General features: G+C 46.9%; 2 protein-coding genes and 1 long non-coding RNA gene across 19 annotated transcripts in view; 1 reads left to right on the top strand and 2 right to left on the bottom strand.

Annotated features, from left to right (window-relative positions):
* LOC114850012 (C-1-tetrahydrofolate synthase, cytoplasmic-like) overlaps positions 1 to 954 on the bottom strand; it is a 5,393-nt gene extending 4,439 nt beyond the window's left edge. For 2 of the 8 annotated variants that reach the window (XM_055506615.1, XM_055506614.1), the window contains exons 1-2: positions 801 to 954; positions 1 to 50 (exon numbers count right to left, since the gene is read on the bottom strand). The exon at positions 1 to 50 is cut by the window's left edge and continues 51 nt beyond it. The gene's annotated coding sequence lies outside the window, so the exon portion shown is untranslated. Of the gene's footprint in view, positions 530 to 558; positions 763 to 800 lie in introns of those variants that run through there. The other 6 variants (XM_055506612.1, XM_029141932.3, XM_055506613.1 and 3 more) reach the window with 6 other exon arrangements.
* Positions 955 to 8,687: 7,733 nt separating this feature from the next.
* Positions 8,688 to 23,685, top strand: part of LOC114849963 (kinesin-like protein KIF26A) — a 27,892-nt gene continuing 12,894 nt past the window's right edge. For 3 of the 10 annotated variants that reach the window (XM_055506580.1, XM_055506579.1, XM_055506581.1), the window contains exons 1-8: positions 8,688 to 9,892; positions 10,066 to 10,299; positions 15,159 to 15,581; positions 18,047 to 18,177; positions 21,486 to 21,678; positions 22,944 to 23,123; positions 23,233 to 23,326; positions 23,408 to 23,676. In XM_055506580.1, coding sequence (XP_055362555.1) covers positions 9,833 to 9,892; positions 10,066 to 10,299; positions 15,159 to 15,581; positions 18,047 to 18,177; positions 21,486 to 21,678; positions 22,944 to 23,123; positions 23,233 to 23,326; positions 23,408 to 23,676 — 1,584 coding nt within the window. In that variant the 5' untranslated portion in view covers positions 8,688 to 9,832. Of the gene's footprint in view, positions 10,300 to 12,786; positions 12,889 to 13,285; positions 13,412 to 13,606; positions 13,823 to 14,140; positions 14,416 to 14,913; positions 15,031 to 15,158; positions 15,582 to 18,046; positions 18,178 to 20,086; positions 21,156 to 21,485; positions 21,679 to 22,943; positions 23,124 to 23,232; positions 23,327 to 23,407; positions 23,677 to 23,685 lie in introns of those variants that run through there. The other 7 variants (XM_055506584.1, XM_041069585.2, XM_055506583.1 and 4 more) reach the window with 7 other exon arrangements.
* Positions 13,574 to 14,146, bottom strand: LOC129603731 (uncharacterized). Its single transcript, XR_008693931.1, has 2 exons — positions 13,980 to 14,146; positions 13,574 to 13,866 (listed from the first exon to the last, which is right to left on the bottom strand). It is a non-coding gene; the product is annotated as an uncharacterized LOC129603731 (long non-coding RNA).

The following is a 23,685-nucleotide window of genomic DNA, read 5'->3' as shown; positions in this document are numbered from 1 at the left end:
GAGGCTGATGGCAAAGTTCACTTGGTGTCGGGTCCACTCCTGCGCACCAGCTTTACGAATGAGGGAAAGTACAAATCCAAGCGAAAAAACGAACAAAAAAATTCTCAAATAACATGATCAGAGAGGGTGCACCTTAAATACCAAGACTAGTAAAGAAAATTACACGCAAAAAGTAAAGTAAGTAAGTAAAAAGTAAGAAAAAATACAGAAAAGAACACACGATAAGAGCGCAGCAAGGCTCGCGCCTACACACTTTAATTTGGATATAATGTAACTGACCTTTTTTTGTTTTAGGTCACTTTAGGTCACTTAATGGTCCAACCATCCTGTGTCCAGCCTCTGGTCCAACCATCCTGCCTGTGTCCAGTCCCTGATTCAACCATCCTGCCTGTGCCCAGTATCTGGTCCAACCAACCTGCCTGTGCTCTATTGTTGTTTGTTTTTGTTGCTGTGCTTTTCCCTCTGTCTATCCCCTTAACGCAACCTATTGAGGCAGATGGTCGCCCACATTTAGCCTGGTTCTGCTGGATAAATGAAATTGAATTGAATTGAACTGACCTTAAATGCAGCATGGCTACAGACGTCCTTCTCGAGGAAACCAGAAGTTCTCTCTGACCTTTATGTGACCTTTGACACCTGACTCTACCCATGGCGCTAAACAAATTTTAGCTCCCACAGTCACTAGGAAAACACTGCTTCTTTAACTGCTCCACAGCTGTCGTGTGTCTGACTGTACCAGCCCGAAATGAACAAAGCACCTTCTGACCCAGTTAATGATTAAGAAGCGCCGAGAAACTCACCTCCTCAGACGGAGCCGCTCCAGCTGCAGCTCTGCCACGTCAGCAACCTGCAGGACATGGCAAGGACGAAGAGGAACCTCACCTGAGAGGGCAAGAAGGACAAAGCGCTGCTCCAGCACGTGCACGTGCACATGCACATGCTCTTTAACTGTACGGAAGCTTATTGGTGACAAAAGCACAGACACTAAAAACTTTACTGGGGATTGACAGTTGGTGTTTGTTGTTATTAATGATATAGAATAAATAAATATAAATAAATAAATGAGATTCATTAAGCACAAATTAATTACTTAATTAGTTAGACTTAGTCTAGTTAGACTAGTTAGCGCTGTGTTGGATCAAACCTTCTGAAGGGTTAGCGTCAGAGCAGCCACCAGAGGCCTTTGTGAATATTTAGTGTTTAGTTGTACTGGGCACTGATCAGGTCAGCTACTGTATAGCTGTGGATGACCATTACTAAGCCCAGTCCAGGACTTAGAAAGCTCCAGTACCAGGGATTCAAGATTCAAAAACTTTATTAATCCCAGAGGGAAATTGTTTTGCACACTTTGATTGCTGTCAAAGTTAGAGGTACACACAAGAAGGAAGGGAGATTAAAAACAGGAACGCTAACACATCTGCACAGACTCACATCAAGTCTAATTACTGTTGTTTAATTACATGTAACTACTAGCTAAAGTTGTATCGTACATGTTATTGTATGGATGAAGATCAACCCTCACAGAAAGAGGAGTTGTACAGGCTGATGGCACCGGTAGGAAGGATCTCCGTTGGCATTCTGTGGAGAACCTAATACTGATCAGCTGTGGCTGAAGGTGCTCCATTGTCCAGCAGTGGCCTGGCTCAAGTGTACAGTTTTGTGTTGAATCTAATCTTTTAACTAAATCGTTTGTTCCGTGACCTTGGACCTCTGGCCAATCTGAATGTGCCCAGACTTTTTCCCTAGCTGTCCAACCTCTACGTGTGTGGCTGCAGACTGTGGCCTCTAGGTGACAGCGTTGTGTTAGATTTGAAGTCATGATGTGGGTTCAGTTGTTATTCTGCTTACCTCATCATTCATCATTTTCTCACATCTTTCTTATTGTAAACTAATTTGTCTGTCTGAGCCACAGGGATGAAGTCCTGTTATTTACTTTGGAATAAAAGGCTTTTATTATTATGACGACTTCTGTTCTCATATACAGTGAAGACATGAGTGCTGCTTTAGGTTTTCTGCTGTATTGACTCTGTTCCCATCTCTCTTCATAGTGTCAGTAGACTTCAGACTTTCAGACATCAACTAGATGCACCATGACATCAGACTGGACCCAGACCAGCATCAGAACAAACCTGCGGGTGATTCCCTGGCTCAGGTGTGTTCAGCCAGTCAGAAGCTGTGTTTTGCAGGACAAAGCTTGGCTGGTTCAGAGATGAGATGCAGCATTAGAGCCCCGACTCTGACTCTGGCTCCAGAGCAATAAGGCCAAGAAACACACCATGAGCCCCTGAAATAATGTTCAAAGCCTAGAGCGCGCCATCATAGCCATCGTTCTCAGCTGTCAGGATGAGGAGGAGGGACCAACAGGTGGAACTAATAGGTGCAAAACAAATGTAAATGAGCACAGACTGCTGCAGACGGCCCAGCGCAGAGTTTATCTGCCCGTCAGCTGGTGAGTGCCATTCACCATCTAGTTACAGTTTAGCAGTAGAAACTGTCGGACGTCTTTTGGGCCTCATAGATCTTTATCCAACTTTACCAATATTCCCATGAACCAAAGAAGGATGTGATCAGGTATGATGCGCTCTCAGGTTTTATCATTAGGACTATGTATTATCAGTTTATGTTGGACGGGAGAAGCTCAGCGTGATGTTGTCTAATGTCGCCTGAAGACGATCCTTTATGTTAAGCTGAGATTGGTTTTGTTGAAGATTTTTGTTTGTAGGTGTTGACGCTGGTTTGTCTTAAATTTATTAGAGGTCGTTAAACTGCCTTCATGCTCAGCTGGCTGCAATGGAAACCAGAAATTCATGTTACCTACGCATTATTTGTATTACATACAAAGCTACCAAGCTACACGTCCACGCCCCTCATATGCAAAGGGGTTGGTGTGCAGAGCATCCTGATCGGCTGATGCTGTCACACACACACAGTGAAAATAATGAGTCTATAATATATAGACTCATTGCAAGCAAAGCAAGATAGTTCAAGCAGTGATTTGTAATAATTGAGATTAGAATGGAATATTGAACCTTCTTTACAATATTCTAATTTCCCTTTTGGGGTTTTCATGAGCTGTAAATGTTACGTGCTGGGGACGAACTGAACTCTGGCTGTGCTCACCATGAGCAGGGAAACTGGGCAGCTAAGCCCTTCAAACACACCCAGAGGGGAGAACCCAAATGCAATGAGCCACACACATGTCGAATGGAACAATAATATGGTTTAATTAAACAAAATATACGTGAACAAAACTAAGTAGGTAGCTTGAATAGCTGCTAGGCAGGGAGGCAAATAGGTCTAATCATGCATCTAATCGTGCCCCCATCTAAAACAAACTGAAAGAGAAAGCAGTGAGGTAGCTCACACTTGTGTGAATCCTCCTTATTTTAGATCAAATTGGATGTGAACCGTCACAAATGAAGCATTGATGAGGTGCCGATGATTACTGTGATGAGTCATATTCAGTTCTACCATCCACAACCTACTACCAGGGCTACAAGTAGGAAATCTATTCAGTTTAGGTCTGTGTAAAGGCGGTGGCCCAAAGCCTTGGCCTGCCAGGCTGATGATGGCTCAGGGGACCAGACTGGTGGCTCAGAACAGGTGGGGGAAGGTGAGACATTAGATCAATTCTGACCTCAGAGCGTGTGATGAGTCCTGTTTGTCCTGTTTTTGTTACAGCGGTGATCTGATGACCACTGGCTTGCCTCGCTGTGAGCATGGCCAGAACCGTCGTCCTTCCCAAGTCCGTGTACAAACCGCTGTCTGTGGCTCATTTGAACATAAACAGTCTCAAGGAGAAGATTCATAATGTTTACTATATCTTAAGGTGCCGTCACATTCATGTGTTGGCTTTGTCTGAAACCCACCTGGACCCCAGCGTGGAGAACTCGGAGCTGAGCATCAGAGGCTACAGCCTGTACCGGAGGGACAGAGACGCGTGTGGAGGCGGCGTCGCTCTCTATGTCCACACTCACATTCCAGCTCAGCTGCGACCCGACCTCATGCTCCCTCACATCGAGATCATCTGGGTGGAGGCTCACCTGCCGGGCCAACGGGTCTTAGTGGGCTGTTGTTACCGGCCGCCAGGAGCCGCAGCCGAGTACTTGGATCACATCTGTAGAGCAGTGGAGATGTTGTCTCAGGAGCACAAAGACATTTTCCTTCTGGGGGATTTTAACATTGACTGGTTGTCAAACTCGTCTCTGAAGGAGCAACTTGAGTTTGCCACCACAGACCTGGGTCTGACCCAGGTCCTGAGGCTTCCCACCAGGGTAACCATGAACTCGCACGGCCAGCAGACCTCGTCCTGTATTGATCACATCTATACTAACGTCCCAAAGCTTTGCTCCAACCCTACGTCAACAGCTACAGGCTGCAGTGATCACAGCGTCATTGGCGTCACTGTGAACAGAAAAGCTCCCAGAGCTCAGGAGGAGATCGTCATCCAGAGGTCGTTCAGTCGCTTCAGCCCTGACAGCTTCATCTCAGACGTCAAGGCTGCGCGATGGAACCACGTCTATGAGAAGTCCGACCCCGAGTCTGCGCTGTCCAGCTTCATTGGCGTATTTTGCCCCATCGCTGACAGACACGCCCCGCTGATGATCTACAGGGTCAAGAACAACTTTGCTCCGTGGTTGGACAGCGAAACTAAATCTCTGATGTCAGACAGAGATGCAGCCAAAGCTCGGGCTGATGCATCAGGCAGCATGCGAGACTGGAACTGGTTCCTGGAACTAAAAAGAGACGTCTGCGAAATCAACAGGGACAAAAAAAAGGAATACTTTCAACAAAGACTGAAGGAGGCCGACCACGACGTGAAGAGCGTGTGGGACACGTTAAACAACTTCATGGGCAGAAACCTCATCTGTCCAGTGGCGACCATAGAAGTTGGGGGACGTCTGATCACAGAAGCAGCTGATGTAGCCACGCATTTAAATCAGCATTATATTGAGGAAATGAAGGAACTCAGATCAGGACTAGCAGAATGCCGTGGTCTGTTCTCATCCTGTTCACTTATAAAGGAGAGAATCATGAGAAACAAACAATACTCCTTCAGTTTCACAGAGGTTGATGTTGACAGGGTCAAAGAGGTGGTGAACTCCCTTCCTGAGGAGCTTCCTGCAGGGCTGGACCATCTGGACGTGAAGCTCCTGAAGGCTGCTGCCGAGCACATCTCCGCTCCGCTGTGTCACATACTGAACAGGAGCCTCGTCAGTGGAGTGTTTCCGTCTCAGTGGAAACAGTGCAAGGTCGTCCCGGTTCCAAAGAACAGCAACGCAAACTTCAGTGCAGAGAACAGCAGAGCCGTCTGTTGGCTTCCTGTTTTGAGCCAAGTCCTGGAGAAGATGATCCTGGATCAGATTGAGCAGTACTTTGTAGAAAGGCAGCTGCTGACCCAGGGCCAGTGTCCTGTGGAGAACATGATGGACATCTGGTACAGGGACCTTGACAGCAGCCGCTTGGTGGGAGCGCTGTTCCTGGACCTCAGCGCCTCCTCGGACCTAATCAGTCACGATTTGCTGCTGGACAAACTCAGACTTTACGGCTTTTCAGAAGCGTCTCTTCGCTTGATGAGGAGTTACGTCTCCAACAGGAAACAGAAGGTGTGCTACAACGGCAGCTGGTCTGAGTTTGGCAGCGTGGACGGGGGTTTACCTCGAGGAAGCCGCCTGCGGCCTCTGCTCTTCAGCATCTTTATCAACGACCTGCTGCTCGACTTAGAACAAGCGACTGCTGTGCTGTGCGACCATCACATGACGCTCTACTACTCGGCGTGTTGTCGCCGCGAGTTGGCCGACGTGCTGGAAGTGGAGTTACGCGCTGTGCAGGACTGGGTCGAGGAAAACAGGATGGTTCTGAAGGTTTCTAAGCCCGTGGTGGTGGGAGACAGGAAGACGCTGTTTGACAGCTGGCAGGTTGTCCTCTCCGTCCTGCAGGTCCGGCTGGACCACGTCAATCTGATCCAGCTGCTGGGTGCTCGCCTCCACCAGCACCTGTCCTGGGCCCTGCATTTCAACAACATCACCAAGAAGATGGAGAAAGACATCTCTCTTTGCAAGCTGTGTCCCAGCATCGTCTCCCAAGACGCCAGGAGAAGCATCGTTAACGCGCTGGTGTTGTCTCGTTTCGACGATCACTCGGTCATTTAGAGGAGTCACATGCATCAAACACAGCAGCAATACACTAACTGTTATTAAAGCAGTAATAAGCAAAAACACATTTGACACTAAAAGCATTCAAATAGCCCTCAGATATACAGTACTGTGCATGTGGCTTGCCCCCATCCCCCACTCCCAGCCTTCAATCCCAGAAAATAGACTTGGGGTTTAAAAGGTTAAGGCCAGACAGACTCTGAGGACTGAGCTGTTTAAAGGTCTGGGATCGGCCATGAGGACATTGGTGACTAGTCTCTAATGTCTCTGCTTCTACCTTTGTGCCATGGTCTAAAAAAAAAAGCTGGGACTCCTAGTGATATGGATGTGTGTTTACAGAGATGAAGCCAAATTTGAGCCCAGATCTTGTGAGTCATCAGAACCTGTTCGCTGAAACGGCATTGTTATTTATAGGTCAGGATGATCAGAGTTTTTGTTGTTTGAACCATGAACCATGTGGATAATGTCCCCGTCAATAAACTCTATTAGCACCATCAGTGACACAAGCTCTAACGTGTGTGTGTGTGTGTGTGTGTGTGTGTGTGTGTGTGTGTGTGTGTGTGTGTGTGTGTGTGTGTGTGTGTGTGTGTGTGGACTTTAGCGCCCTCTAGTGGCAGCTACTACTGTCTAGCGGCCTCGCTTACTTTACTACAGGTTTATGGGACAACTGAAACCCTGCACATTCTTCCACCACAAGAACGTCCAACATGTCTGTATAAACACGAGTTCATTTCTAAAACAACTAAAACCTTCAGAAACAGAATACTGTATGAAAATAGAATTTATCCTGTCCCGCCAAAATAAAAGCTTCTTTTAAACAAGTGGGCTTTAACAGTAACTTAGAACGGCCTTTTTCTACTTTAGTGCAATGCCATCACTCTGCTACAAAATACAACTGTTCCTTTACTGTGACTTCAGTAGTGACTTGAGCTTCCTCCGTCAGCTGATAAGCAACAGGTGGTGCTTCCTGATTGTGCCACAGGAAAAGCTGGATCCTGATTGGACGGTTGTCCCCTGTGACCGGTCCTGGTTTTTAGGTGTGGTCCAACAGGACCAACTGGTTTCCTTCAGACATTAGCAGCGTCTGCTTATTGGAACAAGCCTCAGACAGAAGATCAAACCTCACAGGGACTAATAGACAGATTTTAATAGTTTTAGTTTTTTGCCTACTAGAGCAGAAAAGAGAAGCAGATAAATGTCCTCTGATGAAGCCGAGCCTGCATCAACTCATCAACTCATCAACCCCTCAACCCACTGGCTGAGGCCCCACATCCTCCTCTTTATTAAATATGATATGTGGAGGGGCTGCAATGTGTTAGAAGAGTCAGGGAACATTTACCGTCCCGTGAACAGTGAAACATTTTTACAAATAGTAAAAGGGATAAAACAGATGAAAATTAAAAAGAACTCAATAGAAATATGGGATATTACAACTTGTGTACTACACAAATGCTCATTAAGTTATGAAGCCTAAATCAAAATATTTAGGTTTTCTCATCCTGTGACAGTCTGAAGGTCATTGATTCCAGAAAACAGAGCGTATGAAAAAACAAAAGAGCAGGTTTGATGTGGATGATTCACGAGGGAAGCTTTACTCTGACTGCGGCTCATGACCTTTGACCCGACTTGTAATATAAGAGCACGCTGCTGTCTTGGTAACGTATAGTACTCTCCTGTGTTGGTTCTGTTTTGACAACAACAACAACGAGACATCTCCAACCCGAGTCATGTGACAACGCCTGTAGGACCCCAACCCCTAGCTTGATCCTCGGCTCTCGCATCAGTCACAGACTCTCCAGACCATTCTTCATCCGTGGGTCTGGCTTGTCACTGAAACCTTCCGGCAGCAGCAACTTCATTCCTATCATTCCTGAATGGCTTTTCTCTGTTCAACCTGTTTCCTACTCGCCCTTTTTGTCTCTGCATCGTCATTGTTGACAGCTGAGGAAACACTGGGCCAGAATTGCTGCTGATCATCATCCAGCAACGTCACACTGAGAAATGCAGCCCAACAACAATCCAGGTCAGCTGAACACACCTGATCCCAGTGGTCAGACACCAAAACAGAAACAGGGTTCATCTGACTCTGAACACGTTGAAATAAAGTATTATAAAAGCAGTATTATATCAAACTGTCAAACAGACAAATGACCACAGACAAAGGCTCCAACAGCTCCTTAAACCCTGTTCTGGGTCCAGCGTCAGCTGAGTAATCCCACATTAAGACCATGTTAACAATCACATCTCCATTTTTACCTCCTGATGGTTTAAACTCTCACTTTAGGTTTAAATGAAGTCTCATCATCATGCTTCTGACTCTTCATGTCTACTGAATTTCACTGATATGTCTGAATGTTTCAGCAACTGTGAGCAGGTGAGCAAACAGGTGGAGCAGGTGAGTCTGCCTGGGCTCAGCTCAGGTGTGTAATGACCTGCCTGACAGGTAGTGCCCCCCCCCGTCCTGCCGCCGCTGGTCAGACCCGTCAGGGTTCATTCCTGCCTGTGAGGAGCCTCGGCTATAAAGGACGCACGAAGAGCGTCATCCTGGAGCGGCCGACTCTGCTGATCCTCTCTGGTCCAGTGGTTCTAGACAGTTCAACAGTAGTAATTCCACATTTGTGAAATGTTTAGGACCACTTGATCCGGGTGAAGGAACGCTCACCGGGACACGGACGGTTTCACCGGGACAGAGGTGTGGACCTGAGCTAATTCCTGCAGGTGAGTGGAGAAGGAGGCTTCTGAACAGATGTCAATGTTAAAATCATGTGAAATTAGAACAAACGGAAGCTGTACAGACTCATGCAGATAAGTGGATTGTGGTGTTTATAGGTCTGATTATTCTAAAAACTGTTGCCCATGATTGTGTCTTCTTTCATCTTCAATTAATCATATAAACCCAGACACGGAGTAATAGAACTACATTAGGCCTAAATGTAACTGCAAAACATGGTGACGTCGTGGTCGTCACTTAATCCGTGTGATGTTTAGTGTCTGTGGAAACGTGAACATGAACATATGTAAATGTCTGTAATGAATTTCTGGTAAATAAACAGTTTAAATAAAAGATAAATCAAGTGTCTGACTGTCTCTGTTTCATTGGATCATTCCTTTGAACCTAATGTAAAGTACAGGCTCCATGATCTGTTGACTGAATACTTAATGACAGAACAACTGAACCCATCACGACTCGGCTCCTCCTCTGATCAGAGGGAACGACGTTTGAACCCGGGACACAAAAATCTCGAGATAAATGTTTTAACAGCAGAGCTTGAAAGTGCACATACTGTAAAGATACGAGCAGAAGGAAACCAGCAATGGTTGAGCAATGTGAGTGTTGGTGCTCAGTGTTAAGATGTTTGATTTGAGAAACAAACAAACACACACTCACACTCACGAGTGTTCACAGCTAAAAGCATCAGCCTGAGATGAAGACATTGAAGCAATTCTTATGTAAGTCAGTGTCACAGCAGCGAATCATCTCAGTCCTGCAGGAAGTTCACACTTCACTGCCCCAGTCCTGACACACACACACACACACACACACACACACACACACACACACACACACACACACACACACACACACACACACACACTCAGAGCATCACAGTGCAGCACAGAAGCTCCTCTGAAAGTGCTGCTGAACCAGCGTGAGTCGGACAGTTCAGCAGCTCATCATGTATTCTCAGTACTGGAGCTCGGTTCATAGGCGCCGTCCGGACCACAGGAGGTTTACGGTGAGTAGCAATTCATTATCAGGTCACTGTGGTCAGACCCCCGTGGAGCCTGGAGCTGCTAAACGAGGAAGAACCTGCTACCTCCCAGCACAAAGCAGCTCATGAGCTTCAGACTCTGCGCGGTGACGGCTCGTCTCTAACCAGCAGACTCTTTGTCCTGTGTCTGACTGCAGCTGGTGGAGGGGGACCCTCCTCTTCCTCCTGACTCAACGTGTCGGAGGAAGTGGCTCCATTCGGCTGAAGAGGAGGTGAGGAAGAGCTGCGCGTCGCGCCCGAACCCTGAAGGCGAGCCGGGCCAGTCCAGCGGATCGGAGGACGAGCTGCAGAGCCTGTGCCAGCGCTGCCACATCATGGCATCACAGCTGAACAGACAAGCTGCTGCTCTGGCCGACACCGCGGCGCTGAAGGTCAGAAAGAGATGCGTTTCCTGCTGTAACGGTTAGAGCGTGGCTGGTGCTGGAAGCTGGAAGCTGGTGTTGGGCTCCTGGCTGAGCAGTTCTGAAAGGGAGGTGTGAGGCCTCTGAGGGGTGGTTGACCAGAACTGGACAGTAGTCATATACTCTGCAGCTTCCTCACCGCAGACTGAGCCACTGAGCCGGGTCAGAACCTGTCTGATCTACTTAGACAAAGTTGGGCCGTGTGTGGTGTGTGATGCTGGACTTGGCCTGGCCCTGCGGCTCAGTGGAGCTTTAACACTGAGCTTGTCTGTCAGCTTTTATATCCCAGCGTGAACATCAGAGCAGCTCACGTCTCCTCTGGGCGAGCAAGCCTCGTCCACTGTGGGGACAACTGTCTCTCTCTGTTTCTTGGGTTGACTCGCTCTGCTGCTCTGGTGCTGCGTTAACTCCACATGTTCATGAAGCTACATGCCTGGATGCAGCTTCATTGTTGTCCTGTAGGTGGCGCTGGTCCAGACCTGTTTCTAAAGTAGCTGAACCTATTTCAGTCCTCCTCCACTGGTGAGTGTCTGACTCTGACTCGACACTGAGATTTGAGACTTTACGGTTCTGTTGGAGCCTGACACTTCTGCTTTGTCCAATACTTATCCATCTAATGCTGATACATGATACATGTGTCATAAATATCAGCTCTGGACGCCAATAGCTGAAGATGCTGAGGTCACACAGCAGGAAATGAAGGTTCTGCTGCACTAAAAGCCCTGAAAACATGCTTAGTCAGCAGGAGGTCAGTAGCAGCTTTATGCAATCTTCCGTTTCACAAATGGAAGATATGATGAGAGTTGACCTGGAGTCAACCCGCTATTAGTCTGCACATAATTTACATACTGTCATAAGTTTACTGGCTGAGCTCTGAATTCTAGAACTCAGGATGTGAGTTTCTTCTTTGCTTATTCGAAAAAAGCAGGTCCTGGATCAGCCCATATGTCCACAAATCTAAATGTCAAATGACGTGTAACAGTCAGTGAAGTGAAGCACAGTGGCTGCTATCTGTGCAGTGGCAGCGTCCTCTCAGGCTCCTGAGTCTGGGCCCAGATCCACCACTGAGACCATGCCAGGGGATGAAGAGGTAGGCAGGAGTGCAGCCGAACTGAGGTCAGGCTCAGCATTTGTTTTCCTCCAGGTCACTGAATTGGCTCCACGCCATTGCTTCAGGGAAACAGCTCATTTACCAGGGGAAACACATTTTCAGAGTTCACACGAACACAGAGGAGGAGAAGTTCAAACCATGGTTCTACGTTGAGTTTAACCCACTAAAAGTCAAGCTCCTCTGATGCTTATTAGTATCTGACTCCGGGTTATGGATTCAACCTTTCGTCTTCTGAGCTGCTTGATGTGAAGTGACAGAGTGAGCTGAGGAGGAAACACGGAGCCCATGGAGGACAGTTCAGGACAGGATGCGATACTGATCTGAGGCTGTGACGACAGTGGAGACAGAACTACTATCCATCATGGATCTGTTTGCTGCACAGAAAGATTTGAGCAGCCCTGGTCCAGCTGATGAGGCAAACCCTCCAATGAGCTGGCTGGGAAATCACAGACATGGGTCCGACCAGATCACAGCCCATCCTGGCTGAGTTTAGGTGATGCAGCCCAGGTTGAGCAGGAGCACGTCCCACGCTTCTAAGCCCCTAAAGATGCAGCGGTCTCTCATTTCTCGGGGACTGGTCACCTCCGCACCAGCAGCTGATGCTGCACCGCCAACAGTATCATCTGAGCACAAACTGTCTGGACAGTCGTCTTGAAAGGCATCACACACATTTGACACCATCTTCGCGGTGCCTTCTTATATGCCGCAGACTGTGCATGTCACTTGTGGACGGATGCAGTGACTCCACAGAGTTTAGTGTTGGCATTTAGGAAAAAAGCGTGGAAGCTGCTTGGAGACGATAACAGACTGTCTGATTAGTTGAAAGCAGCAGTTAGATGAACCTTGTGAAGCTCCACTGCAGTCTGAGACGTTCAAAGAGGAGGGGTGAGGATTTCTCTGCTTTCAGCTTAGTCTCCTGGAAAATTAAACTGCTAATCACTAATTAATGCAGAAAAGCAACAGCACCTGGAGACGCAACCTTTCCCCCATGAAACCATAAGACATAGAACCTGTCGTCAGCCAACATCAATTCCTGTAGAGTGAATGCAAACACTAAGTGAACTTGGGTCCAACGTTCTCAGGTTCTACTCTAAAAGCCAGTAGAGACGTTTTATTTCCTGCGGCACTCGTGATTAATGAGATAATTAGAGCTGTGGGAAGCGGTGCACAGAGGTTAGCTAAGAGTTATTAGCACTGAAAATACACTTTTGTCCAGAAAGAACATTAGTGTGTTGATTATTGTGAGTGTTGAGAAATAATCAGCTGAAAAAATAATTTATACTGTTAAAAATACTGACATCTTCCTGCCCCTGATGAGAACAAACCAACATTAACCAATTTAACCAGTTCAGCTTATGACACAGAAGGGAAAAGCAGAGAATGGAATAGAAGTCACTCACCTCATGGTTCCTCAGCTTACTGGACAGACTGACATTTCCAGGCTTATTGTAAAGCTAACTGGCTGCTAAACGAACAGCTGTTTCCAGGCTTATTGTAAAGCTAACTGGCTGCTAAGCTAACAGCTGTTTTCAGGCTTATTGTAAATCTAACTGGCCGCTAAGCTAACAGCTGTTACCAGGTTTATTGTAAAGCTAAATGGCTGCTAAACGAACAGCTGTTTCCAGGCTTATTGTAAAGCTAAATGGCTGCTAAACGAACAGCTGTTTCCAGGCTTATTGTAAAGCTAACTGGCCGCTAAAATAACAGCTGTTTTCAGGATTATTGTAAAGCTAACTGGGTGCTAAACTAACAGCTGTTTTCAGGATTATTGTAAAGCTAACTGGCCGCTAAGCTAACAGCTGTTTTCAGGATTATTGTAAAGCTAACTGGCTGCTAAGCTAACAGCTGTTTCCAGGCTTATTGTAAAGCTAACTGGCCGCTAAACTAACAGCTGTTTTCAGGATTATTGTAAAGCTAACTGGCTGCTAAGCTAACAGCTGTTTCCAGGCTTATTGTAACAGTTTAAACCTTGTATCTTTTTCTCTGACTAATGTGACTCTAGTCAGCCACAGCAGTCTTCATTTTACTTATTTTACATTATTTAAAAATAGTTTAATATTTGTGGATTTAGTTTTTTACTCAGGATCCTGGTTCAGTAGTTCATGTTTGTATCAAAGACAAAACAGAAAAGTGGAAAGTTATAAAAGCCTTTATTTCCTGTTGCAGCTGCTCCACAGTTAGTTTAAACCGGCTGGAGATGAGGCTGAAGCCATTGGTGACGCCCTGCTGTCGGCACTTTGAATGCAAAGATTTACAGGCCTGATGTCCACATAGAGCAGCAGGCTGTCCACATAGAGCAGCAGGCTGCAGGTCTGGACTTCAGTTCAGTGCTGAAGTAACTTCAGGACGGAACAGGAGGAGAAACTGATCCTGACTCTCCAGGTTAGTTTGGCTTTTATCTGCAAAAGGGTTACACTTGACTCATCCTACAATCAAAATGAGATGCAGAGAAATGGCAGGTTTTAGTCATCTCTTTTTCCTGGGCACACATATCACTAATTGAGGAAATACTGAACATTATTCAGTTGTCATTTATTACGTGTGCTGCTCGACATGCTGCAGTGGAGAGGTCAGAGGTCAAAGAAAGGAGCAGTGAGCAGGCGATTTGCCAGTTTTTGTTTGTTGTAGCGACAAGTTGTTAAACCTCGAGCTGCACTTGTTTCCAGAGATTCTGTGTCTGTTTCTTTGGCTTCCATATAGCCGTCTACTCAGCTTCTCTGTGAAGACATCCCACGCTGACACTTGTGGGTCAGGTCCTGGCAGAGCGACAGTCAATCTCCTCTCGCTGGCAGGTTTTATGTGCTGCTGCTGCTGCTGCCTGAATGAAGGGAGGGTTTTACAAGCTGAGCAGCTGCTTGATGGACAGACGGGACGTCTGTAGCCCTCAAGCTGCTGCTGTTCAGTGAAGCGCGACAGCTGCTATTGGTCCGTCTACACTGCCTGAAGGCTAAACAGGACTTGATCAGCTGATCCAGGTTAGTTTATTTGACACTAAGTTGCTGAACATGTCCAAACATGCAGCCATATATTTGAAGACATGTCTATATGGCTGACGTTTTAGGTTCTCTCATGTTAGCCAAATAATATAAGTCAGACAGCTGAGGGAGTATTTGTCAGGTTTTGGCAGAGCTCGGACCCACATGCACAGCACAGAGACCACAGGCAGAACGTAGGGTTAAACGGTTTATTCAGAATCACAGACAATCCGGGTCATGCACAGTCGATCACGGGGCTTCGGTACCGGTGGGGCAGGCGGGTTCGGATCCGGGGCAGGCAGAGGTTCGGTAACAGAAGATCGCAGTTTTACGGTACCGTGAGGGAGCGGGCTGTCTCGTCGTCGGGCGGTCAGGTTCGTTATCCAGGAGCAATCCAAGCAGTAGTCCAGACCAGGGAGTCGGCAGGAATCAGACGTCAGAAACGGAACAGGGTCACGGCACATGAACAGAGTAACTAATTGCTGGAAAGTGTAGTCTGGCTTACAACGATCTGGCAAGGTGTTCTGGGGCTGAGGGTGCTTAAGAATGCTGAGGATAATTACTGATATGGAACAGGTGAGGCTAATGACGACCGGAAGTAAAGCTTGAACTAAGGTAGGTGGCAGGAAACCGGAAGTATAATGCAGTAAAGCAGGATGTGACTCGTAGACGTGACAGTATTAATGTGTATATATTGTCTCTGACGAAGCAGTAGACTGAGTGTGCATCTTCCTACCCCCCAGGATCCGGCCTATGCCTCCTTCCTCTTTGATAAGCTGCAGCGCCTCCAGTTCCCTCGCCGCGGGGCCCACGCTTCTGTTGATGCCCACTGTAATGTCTGCGGTGCCTCCTACCAGCAGCTGAGACGCCTCGCTCTGCGCCGGGCTCTGGGCTTCAGCAGAGACATGACGCCCCGTCCCGCCACCCCAGGTATTCCCACCATCACCCCAACACCTTCGGCCTCAAAGAGCTGCTGGGTGAGCGAGGAGCTGCTGGTGAAGCGGCAACAGGGAGCTGAGGCCCCCTGGGGATGGGGTGGAGTCCAGAGCGCCTACCTGGGAGGGGGAGGAGTCAAAGCGTTGGCCACAGTCACACCTCTACTTACAAACAACCTGGAAGGAGTGTGGAGGGTCTCTGTCTGCAGACCCGGGGAACAGCATGCCATGGTGAGTAGTAGTGAGAGCAGCAGCTTGTTTTACTTGAGGAGTGTTAAATCATGCCTGATCATCACTGTGACCTTTAGCATGTTACATCGTTCATAAAGCCTCTCACCTGTCTTTACACTGGTGACACTGTCACATCATTATACACAGACATATCTCCTGTTTGGAGCGTCATGCATTTACAGCATTTTATTGGTGAGTCTTCAGGTCATACAGCTTATTAAAATCATGATTAAACAAAGACATCCTTTCAAAAAAAATTATCATGCCTAAACTCTGACTTTATGTAATTATTTACGTCACTATTATTACGTAACAATGGTGTAAATTTCCCATGTAATTTTATCACGAAATACTAGGTAAGAGGTGACATTTCATGTAAAGTCTTTCAGTCAAGCTAGGGTTATGCCATTAAAAAGGATTACATGCATACACGCATTTTTTCATATAAACCTTAAGTGTATGTGAAATAATTACATAAGAAGAGGTAAGTCATACCTCTGTTGCGTAATTTGTGTTCTTTGCATCTGACCTGTTCCCTCAGCCACAGGTGAGCAGCCACATGTAGGGCATACTCAAGGAGCAGTAGGAAGTTTCTTACTCAAGGACCGTGTTGGATCAGCTGGGCTTGAACGTGCAACCTCCTGCTTCCCAGGTTAATGCAATAGCCACTGAGGCACCAGAGGACTACTAAGAGGTTATCTACAGTATGAATACTGAAAACATATAAAACATATAAACATGTAATATGATCAAATTTATACAGTCAATACTTGTTACTTTTTACTACTTGCTAATGCTTATGTAATAAAGTATCTTCAACATTGCCAAGGGTCAGGTAGCTCAGTAAAGCTATAGTCTGAGCTGCAGAAGCTTGTCAGTTCAAGTCTGGTTTACTCCTTCAGTAAATATGTTTTTCCCAAAGGAATCAATTATCTATGTCTTATCTTATTGTAGATAATTGATGACGTTAATATGAAATTCTTCACTACTTGAACATCAGGTATTTGAACAAAATACTAGCTTTATGTGTAAAAAACTTAAACTGATACTTACCAATGAAAAGCAAGTTGTATCATAAATATTTTACATTTTTCTAGCAAAAATGTGCAACAGTATTTAACACTGGTTAAAACACTGACACCTCACAGCTAGAAGGTTCTGGGTTCAGTTCCCGGAGGCGGACGGGTGCCTTTCTGTGTGGCGGTTGCATGTTCTCGCCGTGTTCGCGTGGGTTCTCTCCGGGTTCTCCGGCTTCCTCCCACAGTCCAAAACATGCATCAGGTTTATTGGTCACTCTAAGTTGCTTGTAGGTGTGAGTGTGGGTGTGAATGGTTGTTCGTATATGTGTGGCCCTGTGATGGATTGACGACCTGTCCAGATTGTACCCCCCCGCGTGCCCACGTATGGGATTAAGTGGAATAGAAGATGGATGGATGGATGGATGGATGGATGGATGGATGGATGGATGGATGGATGGTCATGGATTATGGATGAATGTCATATCCTACAACACCCAGAATGCATTGCGCTCTGACGAATCACCTGAGCTACAGTGATTGGACCTACCTGTCTGTTGACTCCGCCCCCTCTCAGCCTGACCATTGCTGAGGCAGATAGAGAAAAAAACAGGAAGCACTAGTTGTAGTCTGTCAATCCCCTGGGATGTTTCAGGGGACTTTTGCAGAGGAATAAATGATAATTTCTCTGCATTGATAATATGGAGGAACCTAAGTATTCAAAATCATTTGGGTCAACCCCCACTGAAAATCAGTTTTTCTTTATTGTAATCTAATTGCATAATCCTACTGACCACTGCGTTATGTTTATTTTAAAAAACACACATAACCATTTGAAATCCAATTATATATATATATATATATATATATATATATATATATATATATATATATATATATATATATATATATATATATATATATTCAGTATATAATACTGAGAGCGTGCGTGCGAGCGTGCGTGCGAGCGTGCGAGCGTGCGAGCGTGCGTGCGAGCGATGGTGGGAGCACTGACATAGTTAGATCAAAAATATAACTTAAAATGAATGTTGTCAAATGTCTCTAGTGTCACGGTTACAGATCATGACAGCTAGGAATTAAAATAGGGCATGCAAACGTCCAACGCTGGGTTAAAAACCCAGGCGAATCCATCAGTTGCAGGTTCATGTTGTATTTCACCGTGTTCTGGCTCTGCCAGCTCTCTGTGCAACAGCTGCTGCAGTGACATGATAACTGGATCTGAACCAGAGAGGACGGAGGCATCAGAACGGTGTGAGCCTCTATTAACAGAATGTGTTTAAGAAAGTGGTTTAAATTAGCAGGAGCAGCCGTGTTCGGATGCCAGCGATCGAGATAATGACCAGAACCAAAAAGCCCAGGTCCAGAGCTTCACCTCATGCATGACTGACGTGCTGATAGACTCTTCGTCCTCTGTTTCGTGACTTTCAGGGTTTGACTTCAAATAAAGACAACATGACCATGAAGCGTTCGCCTCCGACCAACGTCCTCCAGCATGCAGTTCATAGCGTCTCCACTCAGACCAGCCAGCCACCGTCGGCTGCTGTCGCCTTTTTCATCAGGTGAAGGCAACACACCATTAAAATTCCACCCCCACAAGAAAGTGTGACAAAGGAAAACACAGAAAATCTGCAGCTTCAGGCCGCTGAGATCTGTCCAAACTAAGCTTTGGTCCTGAGCCAGTGAGCTCAGCTCCAGATACATAGCTTAAAGTCTCATAAGAGAAACACGCAATGGATGCTCAAACAGATAGAAGCTAATTTTATTTAATTTCATTATTCTCATGTAGTTATTTGACCATTACATCGTCTACAGTCTGGTTTGAGGATGTGAGAGTGACTAGGGCTGGGGTTCTGTCCATCTGCTCACATAGATCCTGGAGTCACTGAGACACTGATGGAGGCAGCTCAGCATCTGGTGTCAAGCTGAAAAGACACCAGTTATCTCAGGTGTTCAAAATAGAGTAGAGATTGAGCAAACAGGGCCTCATCATTTCGCTCATCCGCTAGCTGTCAGAGATCATGTCGATGTGGGCGGGTCCAGTTGCATGTGTGAGTCGCCCTGGAAGGTCCTGGGCGTTCATGCTACAGGGAGCACTGAGGAGGACAGGGAGTCTTTGAACAGAGGAGGCTGCTCCCTGTGTCTGCGATAATGAAGGGATGAATGTTGAATGTCTCCCTGGAATGAAGCTCATCCCACATTCAGCTTCAAGATCAGACAGAAGAGGAAACGTCGTCTATAATTCAGAGGCTGGATGTGTCAGGAGGTTTGTAATGTGGCAGCTCGTGGAGAGTCTTCACTGGGTCTCACTTGTGTGATGTTGCGATTGGCTGAGCTGGTTTAGTGTGGGTTTATTATTCACCTCCACCTCTGAACAACTGCACCTGTATGACCCAGAACAGCAGGTGGACTTTCCAACTGAGTTCATAACAGTTTGCATTTGGTGAATGGTTCTGTTGGTAGAGCTCCCTAAAGCAGGTTCCTGGCTTTGGTCCTGGAACATTAAGAGCTTCTCCTCTAAATCCTTGAGATCAACCAGAGGTTATGCAGGGATTCACATCAGTCTGTGCCTTCCTCTGTCTGAATGAGGCCCAGAGCTGCAATGTACCAGAATATGACCTGAAAACAGCTGCAACAGAATTGGTTCCGGTGTCAAATGAACACGAGTCAGAGCTGAGACTCATCCTGGTGGGAATCAAACCCTCAACCCAGCCTTCGGAAAGGACCAATGCAACCCACATCCAGAGTACGTGCTGTGGAACTTATGCTGAGATACAAACAGGATTTTCTGCCTGCTGCTTCTCTAATTCATTGCTTTTACCTGGAGAGAAGGCACAGGATCTCGAAGAGAGAACGACCTGGAGTTTGTCACATTCTAGCAGAACTTTACATTGTAGTCATCAGGTTAGGTCTAACATACAGACAGCTAAGTATCACACCGTCAGTAACTGACCAAGGTCTGATTTAGAGTGCAGACTGGAACTGGATCGGATGGATCTGGACTCGGTTTTATTCAGCAGATCCCTCCCACATATTAACAACAACAACAACCACCACCACCACCACCACCACCACCACCACCACCATCATCATCATCATCATCATCATCATCATCATCATCATCATCATCATCATCATCATCATCATCATCATCATCATCATCATTATTATTATTATTATTATTATTATTATTATTATTATTATTATTATTATTATTAATAATAATAATAATAATAATAATAATAATAATAATAATAATAATAATAATAATAATAATATTGGTTCATTGTTCTATCAACACAAGTACATATGCTGTGAGTGTCATTGAAGTCCAGTGCAGAGTAGTGAGAGGGGGCCACGTCATGAAATATTCATGAAGTGTGTGTGTGAGAGAGAGAGAGAGAAACAGAGAGAGAGGATTGAATGTATCAAGTCGGGCATGGTGCTGTGTGAAGAGGTGGGGCTGTAAGGACAGAGAGAGAGAGAGGGAGGGAAGGTGAGTGAGGCAGACACACGAACAGAGAGCTTGGAGCATCGCTAGTGTTTCCCAGCAACCACATAGCAGCAGGAGCAGAATTTCACCGACTCCTCATTCACTCGCTTATTTCCACCTCGTCCTGATCCATTATTCCTCACCCACTGCTGCCGCTTCCCTTCATCACCTCGCTCTCGCTTTCTCTTCTATAGTTAGAGGAGGAAGAGGAGGAGAAGGAAGGGAGGAGGGAGCAATGGGGGAGAAGGATTGCAATACTGCAGGCACAGACTGAGGAGCGACAGGAAAGAAGAGAGGGACAGAGAAAAAGGAAAAAGAAAAGGAAATGGGCTCAAGGAGGTAGATCTGAAGGAAGGAGCGAAGGATCAAGGAGGGAAGAAGGATGTGAGTTAAAGTGAACACAAGAGGTTTGATAATAGACAAGATGGAAGAAAGAGGGGAGGAGGTGAGGGAATAATAAGTTGAAGGAAGGAGCAACAGACATGGCAGAGTGAGAAAGAAGAAGGGAATGACCTGATCCAGGCCTGATGGAGCGATGAATGGAAACGGCTTAAACCGATGGGTTTGGACCCAACGACTGAGTGAGACCTGTAGGATTGCTCTGATCCATCGACGGACTCGTCTGGACCCATGAACGTTTGCAGAAGTAAAGTCTGTGTAGAGTTTAGTCTGGAGGAGGAAATGGACCCGTGGGACTGACCAACGCAGCCGCTCCGTCGTCCTCGTGTTCAACTGGACTGGAAATGGGTGGTTGTGAATGGATCCAGGTTTCATGGACGATGACAAGCGACGACGCCACATTGGCAGGTAGACAATGTGTCAATGTGGTTTACTGATACAGAGGAAACATAGAACCCCTGAGTGAAGAGCTGAAACCTGCAGCCGCATCTTGGAGTCAGATCCAAACCTCCTCCTGCTGCTTTTTATGCCATGTTGCATCAAGCTCAACCTTCGCGTCAGTCGTCTCTGGGTGAACGATGAAGGGTGATTGGCCTGGACCTGCTTGCTCCTCCGGACCTTTGAGCAGATAATGGATTGGAAAGATCTGTGAGTATCAGCGTTTCCTTCACGCGTCACAGTTCCATGAGCAGCATCAGTGTCGGAGGCTGTTTGGGTCTGCCTGATGTCACAGTCTGTGGTATCGCTGCAGAACTGGGCCTAAACCACTGGATCAGCGTTTCCTATGTTCCGCCTTTATGGAAATGAGCAGCTACACACTTAGAAGCTGAAACTTAGCAGAATAAGGGAACATTCACATAACAAAGCAATGATCTTCATAACATGTTCACATAGTCTGGTCCGTTCTAAACACCTGCCTCTGTTTTAGGCTCGCTCGACTCACTGAATCTTTGTGTCTCTGGTGGTTTTTCTCTTTAGGGCGGCTCAGAAGCTCAGTCTGTCCCACAGGAAGAAGTCCCAGCCTGGGCCCCGCCCCTCACCCGGTGAGGCCCCCAGGGCTCTGCTGTACACAGGGGGCTTCAGTGGGGCCCTGCAGCTCTCCCCACCTGCCGTGCCACCATGTCTGCTCAGAGGGGGGGCAAAGGTCAAGGATACGCCAGGGATGGGCAAGGTTAGTCACCCAGAATGCCTTGCTGGAGTCTGCTGGAATGTCCTGAGTCCAATTAGTCCAAAAAAGGTTGCTGGAAGTGAGAGGAGAGAGTTGAGGGTGAGGGGATGCAGGTCATGCGATAGTTAAAGTGGGGGAGTGTGATCTTGAGAGGACGGGGGTCGCAGGGTCGAGTGGTGCTGGACTCCTTCCTTCCTCTGGTTTCTGCTCAGCTGTGGACAGCGTGGAGAAACCTGTAGTGGAGTTTCTTTTGCTGGATGTTCGAGCGTCTCTCATGTTTACTTAAAGCTGTTAGTGTCTCAGTGTTGGAGGCAAACAAATTTTGTAGAAGTTTGTAAAAAAGTAGTAAAAGGGTTTAAACATATTATGTGAAACCCTCCACCTGCAGAGAAGCTCCCCAGTGTGATCTGGTCAGAGATCCCCCCCTTGAATGAGTTGCATCACCAGGTGGATCTTCCTTGTCTTTGTCCTTTCGATCCACCAGAAAAAACAGAACAGATCTCCGCCTCCCATCAGCCTCGTTAGTGTAGCCGCGTCATCACAGTTACTATAAATCAATCAATCCTCATCACCAGTTACTCCAGGTCGTCTGGACCAGTCAAACCAGTTAGTGGTCTGCTGATTTAAGCTGCAAAATCTTCCGCCAAGTGACTCTTAAAGGCTGATGGGCAGCATTAAATGTTCTTCCTCTCATTCTCGTCTCATTGTTCTGTTCATGTCTTTCCTGCTTTTTCCTTATTTCATGTCTCTGCTTGTGTTGATTTACTGACCTGTCGTAGGATTACTAATAATGGAATGCTCAATAAAATCAGAGGAAGATGTTTAAAAGCTTGTGAACTGTCATCAACTTTTGGGCAGTTAACAAAAGTTTTTATTGAGCTGATGCATTGAAGCGAGTCTGAGAACTTGAGACTGGACCACGACTAGAATCTGAGCTGGTGTCTCAGCTGCTGCTGATTCGCGTCAACGTTGACTTCGTCACAAAGCTCAGACTCAGCAGAGCAGTGGCTTACAGTCAGCCAAGGCCGCTGGTTCCAGTCCCTGCTGATAATACACTGTCAGTCCGACTACCGTCAGTGTTCTGCCTCTGATTTATCACTGGCCTGGTACTTCAATGGGTAGTACGTCGGTGTGGGAGGCAGAAAGATGCCAGTTCCAATTCAGTTGATGCCACCAGGTGTGCCCTTGAGCAAGACACCTCACAGTATCTGTGTGAGGGGATGAGTCTTATCTTGGCAAAGCTTATTTGTCCCTTCATATGTCCCCAGGTCAGAGTGATGGTTCGGATCTGTTCGGTCCACAGCAGCGAATCCTCGGAGTCCATGTCCTTCCTCAAGGTCGAGGTCCGAAAGAAGCAGCTGACCCTGTGTGAGACAGCGGCTGGTGGGCGGTCCTCAGCACCAAAAACCTTCACATTCGATGCCGTCTTCTCCCAGGATGCGTCACAGGTGATCACAGCCTGATCTGTGTGATCAGCTTCACTTTAAATCTACTGAGAGCACCAGGAACCAGACTCCAGTGACTGTGCTTTAACATGATTGGTCTGTGTGCTGATAGGCCGAGGTATGTTCAGGGACGGTGGCGGGCATCATCCAGTCGGTGGTTAATGGAGCCGACGGCTGCATCTTCTGTTACGGACACGCTAACCTTGGTACCTACTACAAACCTGCACACGCTGTTTTATTTTTCTGTCTCCAAGTTGCGGCATTTTGCATTGACTCCGCCCCCATAGGTAAAACCTACACCATGATTGGTCGAGACTGCTCCACACAGAGTCTGGGCGTGGCTCCGACCGCCATCTCCTGGCTCTTTAAGGTGATCGAGGAGTGGAAGGAGAAGGCTGGCACTCGTTTCTCTGTCAGAGTGTCTGCTGTGGAGATCTCCGGTAGCGAGGAGACGCTCACCGACCTGCTGGCAGACCTGTCCTGCTCTTCTGGGGGTTCCCAGGAGGCTCCCGGCCCAGCAGTGTCGCTGAGACAAGACCCGCTATGTGGATCACAGGTAGGCTCA

This window comes from Betta splendens, chromosome 24 (assembly GCF_900634795.4).
Source record: "Betta splendens chromosome 24, fBetSpl5.4, whole genome shotgun sequence".
NCBI classification, from domain to species: domain Eukaryota; kingdom Metazoa; phylum Chordata; class Actinopteri; order Anabantiformes; family Osphronemidae; genus Betta; species Betta splendens.
This window is presented reverse-complemented; position numbering and strand designations above follow the sequence as displayed.